Source organism: Mastomys coucha, unplaced genomic scaffold (genome assembly GCF_008632895.1).
Source record: "Mastomys coucha isolate ucsf_1 unplaced genomic scaffold, UCSF_Mcou_1 pScaffold17, whole genome shotgun sequence".
In the NCBI taxonomy this organism is placed as follows: Eukaryota; Metazoa; Chordata; class Mammalia; order Rodentia; family Muridae; genus Mastomys; species Mastomys coucha.
In genome coordinates, this window is record NW_022196899.1 from 29,844,954 (window position 1) to 29,850,220 (window position 5,267).

General features: G+C 41.5%; 1 protein-coding gene across 1 annotated transcript in view; it reads right to left on the minus strand.

Moving 5' to 3' along the window:
• The window catches only part of LOC116095100 (pyroglutamylated RF-amide peptide receptor), a 79,555-nt gene that overhangs the window by 38,800 nt on the left and 35,488 nt on the right, over positions 1-5,267 (minus strand). The window contains exon 2 of the mRNA XM_031376628.1: positions 1-97. Within this exon, the coding sequence (XP_031232488.1) occupies positions 1-97 (97 nt within the window). The remainder of the gene's footprint in view (positions 98-5,267) is intronic.

The window sequence follows — 5,267 nt, forward strand, 5'->3', positions numbered from 1 at the left end:
CCTTGGTGCCTCTCAACAGCAATGCAAGTCATGGTGAGGATTTCTGTCACAACAGCAGTGGACTGGACAAATGGCACCATCTTGCAGATGAAGGCACCTGCAGCAACGAAGCAAACAACGTCATACCAAAGCTTGTTTTGTTTTGTTTTTAGTAGAGCTTAAAATCTTGGCTCTTACTGTGGTATAAGCCCAAAATATGAGCAATTTTTAGACGTTGGAGTTCATTGTAATAAGGCTGAATTTCAAATACCCTCACATCACCAAAGGATTTTACCTCCATCGTAGCTAAGCTAAGAGTTGACAGTTCTGCTGCACCAAAAAGTGAATCATAGGCATGATTTTTGGATACAGACTTCCTGCTATGGTCAAAGCTATTTGACTTGAGTGAGTGACTTTATTCTCAGCCCACAGAGAACAGGTTACATTCATTTAAGAAATGATATAGGTATTAAGATGGTCTATCCATGAAGCCATTCACCAACTGTTTCAATGAACAATGGTTCTGCTTGGAAGGTGGCACAGACATTAGGGGAGGGTAAGAATCTGATTCATTGGCTGTGATGGTTTTGAAAAGCAATCATCTTAGAGAAAGAGTAACTTATAAAAGTCCTCTTCTTCAAACTTGATACAATAGTTGTAAATATCAAGCAAGGCATTCGGTCTCACTCTCTGTTGTTCTCTTACAAGCAACCTCCCAAGTTAATTGTCTATGCTTCTTTTGGCTGTATAAATAATTTTGAAGTATGTAAGCTGTTCTGAAAACCATAGTATAGTGAAAAACATCAAATAGACAATTCTACTAATAGAGAGGCTGAGATAGGAGAAGCCTGACTTCAAGACCATTTTATGTGGTATAGAGAAAGACACTGTCACATACAAACAAGGAGAAAGTGTATATGGATTGTACAATATTGGACCTTTTTCTTCAATTACCAAATTAGAGAGACCACCGGATGATGGCCAACAAATTTCTAATTCCTCATACTTTTGAATTTCCATCGATTAGGATATGTTGGTAATATTAATTTTTTGAGAATATCATCCTGAGTGAGCTAACCCAATCACAAAAAACACACATGGTAGGCATTCTCTGATAAGTGGATATTAGCCTAGAGGATCGGAAGACACAAAGTACAAACCAGAAACCATAAGAATCTCAAGGGAAAGGAAGACCAAAGTGAGGATACTTAGTTCCTTCTTAAAAGGGAGAACAAACTACCCATGGAAGGAGTTGCAGAGACAAACTATGGAGCAGAGACTAAAGGAAGGACAATTCAGAGACTGCTCCACCTGGGAATCCTTCCCATATTCAATCATCAAATCTAGACACTATTGTGGATGCCAACAAGTGCTGGACGACAGGAGCCTGAGATAGCTGTCTTCTGAGAGGCTCTGACAGTACCCAACTAATACAGAAGTAGAGGCTCACAGCCATCCATTGGACTGAGTACAGGCTCCCCAATGAAGGAGCTAGAGAAAGGACACAAGGAGCTGAAGGATTTGCAGCCCCTTAGGAGGAACAACAATATGAACTAACTAGTACCCTCAGAGCTCCCAGGGACTAAAACTCCAACTAAAGAGTACACATGGGGGGACTCATGGCTCCAGCAGTATGCACATAGCAGAGGATGGCCAAGTCGGCCATCAATGAGGAGAGGACCTTGGCCTGGTGAAGGTTCTATGCCCCAGTGTAGGGAAATGCAAGGGCCAGTATGCAGGAGGGGGTGGGATAGTTGGGCAGGGGGAGGGGGAAGGGAACAGGGGATTGTTTTAGGGTTTTTTCTTATTTTATTTTCTTATTTTGGAGGGGAACCTGGGGAAGGAGATATTGTAAATTAGAAAACATCTAATAAAAAAAGAGAAGTAATTGTTACTTTCTGTTATTTTTCTTCTTAAAGTGGAATTATGTTTGTGTGTGTTTGTTGAAAGATTACTTTCTTGCTTCTTCCAAGGTGTAGTTTTGCTCTTTATGTTGGTGTTTTCCATATATTATCCTTTGTAGGGCTGGATTTGTGGAAAGATACTGTGTAAAACTGGTTTTATCATGAAATATCTTGCTTTTTCCAACTATGGTAATTGAGAGTTTTGCTGGATATAGTAGCCTGAGCTTGCATTTGTGTTCTTGTAGGGTCTGTATGACATCTGCCCAGGATCTTCTAGCTTTCATAGTCTCTGGTGAGAAGTCTGGTGTAATTATGATCGATTTGCCTTTATATGTTACTTGACCTTTTTCCTTTACTGCTTTTAAAATTCTTTCTTTGTTTGGTGCATTTGGTGTTTTGATTATTATATGACAGGAGGAATTTCTTTTCTTTTCTGGTCCAGTCTATTTGGAGTTCTGTAGGCTCCTTTTATGTTTATGGGCATCTCTTTCTTTAGGTTAGGGAAGTTTTCTTCTATAATTTTATTGAAGATATTTACTGGCCCTTTAAGTTGGGAATCTTTACTCTCTTTTATACCTATTATCCTTAGGTTTGGTCTTCTCATTGCATCCTGGATTTCCTGGATGTTTAGGTTAGGAGCTTTTTGGTTTTTGAATTTTCTTTGACTGTTGTGTCAATGTTTTCTGTGGTGTCTTCTACTCCTGAGATTCTCTCTTCTATTTCTTGTATTCTGTTGGTGATGCTTCTGTGTATGACTCCTGATCTTTTTCCTAGGTGTTCTAACTCCAGGGTTGTTTTTCTTATGATTCTTTATTATTTCTATTTCCACTTTTAGATCCTGGATGGTTTTGTTAATTTCCTTAACCTGTTTGATTGTTTTTCCTGTAGTTCTTTAAGGAAGTTTTGTGTTTCCCCTTTAAGGGCTTCTAGCTGTTTACCTGTGTTCTCTTGTATTTCTTTGAGGGAGTTATTTATGTCCTTTTTAAAGTCCTGCATCATCATCATGAGAAGTGATTTTAGATCTGAATCTTGCTTTTCCTGTGTGATGGTATGTCCAGAACTTGCTATGGTGGGAGCATTGGGTTCTGGTGATGCCAAGTAACCTTGGTTTCTGTTGCTTCTGTTCTTATGCTTGCCTCCCACCATCTTCTTATCTCTAGTGCTACCTGCCCTTGCTAAATCTGACTGGAGCCTGTCCTTCCTGTGATCCTAGTTGTGTCAGAACACCTCAGAGTCAAGCTGTCTGGATGATCCTTTGATTCTGGGATCCTGTGATTCTGTGATCCTGGGCCTGTTAGAGCGCCTGGGAGTAGAGCTTCCTCTGGTTATTATGAGATTCACTGTGGAGTTTGTGCCCAAGGTCTGCTCAAGGCACTGGCCCAGACAGACCAGAAGGAACCTGTGCCATTGGACTGGTGGAGTTCCTGTGTGCCTAGGTCCCACTGGTCCTAGTTATCCCAGTGTTGGGACAGATGTTGCGTCGTCCTCACCTCTGATCCTATGATCCTGGGCGTGTAAGAGCACCTCACATTATTTTTATTTTATATTCTTTCCCTCCCACAAGTTCTTCCAGGTCTTCCCTTCCTCCCAACTTTTAAGTTTTTCTTGAAAGACAAACAAAAACCCAATACAACATTAAAATTCCATTAACCCAAGAAAACAAAATAAAGCCATGCCTCCAAAGAAAACCAAACAACCAACCAACACCAAGACCAAAATACATCAAACTCTAACCAAATGAAAGCACACACAAAAAACTGTGGAGTCTATAATGTGTTGTTCAGCTACTCCTGAGTACAAGGGCTGTTATCCTGGAGTGATATACCCAGTGTCACTGCACTGTACTGGAGAAAAACTGATAGTCTCGTTCTAAGCAGGTATAAATGATTGTTCAATTGTTAACCTTTTTTTTTTTAAGATTTATTTATATATTATATGTGAGTACAATGTATCTGTCTTCAGACACTCCAGAAAAGGGAGTCAGATCTCATTATGGATGGTTGTTAGCCTTCACGTGGTTGCTGGGATTTGAAATCGGGACCTTCGGAAGAGCCGTCAGTTCCCTTAACTGCTGAGCCTTCTCTCCAGCCCCAATTGGTAACATTTATCCTAGTGGTTAGGTATTCATTCATTCATTCATTCATTCATTCATCCATTTTTTAAAAATATAACGAACTGAAGTATAATAATATAAAACAAGCCATCACTTAGGAACTGGACTAGACAAAACAACAGGAGGAAATGAGCCCAAGAGAAAGCACACAAATCAGAGACACACTTGTTTATTCACTCAGGAGATTCATAGATACAGTGAACTGGAAACTGTTAATACATATGCAGAGAAGCTGGTGCGGACCGTGTGCGTGCTGCTTCAGTCGCTGTGAGTTCATGTGAACTTTGCTCAGTTGATTTAGAGGGTCTTGTTTTCTGGGTGTCCTTTTCCCCCTCTTATACTCTTTTTGCCTCCTCTTCCACAGGGTTTCCTGAGCTCTGAGGGAGAGGAATTTGATAAGGACATCTCTCATCCCATTTATGTCCCCATACCACTCATGGCTGAGTGTTACAAAGTCTCTCACTCTATGTGTAATGTCTGTCTGTAGGTCTCTGTGTTTGTTCCCATCTGCTGGATAAGGAAGCAGCTCCTATAATGGCCGAACCAGGCACTGATCTCTAAGTATAGCAGACTATCATTAGGAGTCACTTCATCACTACTGTTTTCTTCTTCTTTTAGATCAGTAATATTTGGATCTACCCCAGTTCCCGGGGCTAACTAGTCTCAGGCTCCTGATCACCCAGACTGGGTTGGGTATGAGTTACATCTCATGGAATGGGCCTTAAGTCAAATTGGGTCTTAGTTGGGTATGACTTAGGTGGACACAAACTTTGTGCCACCATTGTCCTGACATGCCTTGCAAGCAGTGCAATATTGTAGCTAAAGGGTGTGGCTGGCTCTGAATTTATGCCATTTTTATGATACCATGAAGAATACTGAAGATGCTGAACATAGGGATGAAGGGTCTATGTGGGCACCAGCTTAACATCTCCATTCAATATACATTTGCGCTGCAGCCAGTCCCACAACACCCAGAGGAAGCTCCAATCCCAGGCACTCTGACACACCCAGGACCAGAGGTTAGCAGGAACCAACATCTGTCCCAACACTGGGAGTAACTGGGACCAACAGGACCAAGCACTTAGGAACTCTGACAGCCTAGTGACTCCGGTTCCTTCTGGGTCTGTTTGGCTTAGTGTTCTGAGCAGACCTTGGGCACAAGCTCTGCAGCCAGTCCCATAACACACAGAGAAAGCCACACAACCAGGTGATCTAATAAGCCCAGGATCCCAGGATCCCAGAACCACAGGATCACAGAGGCAGCTTGACTC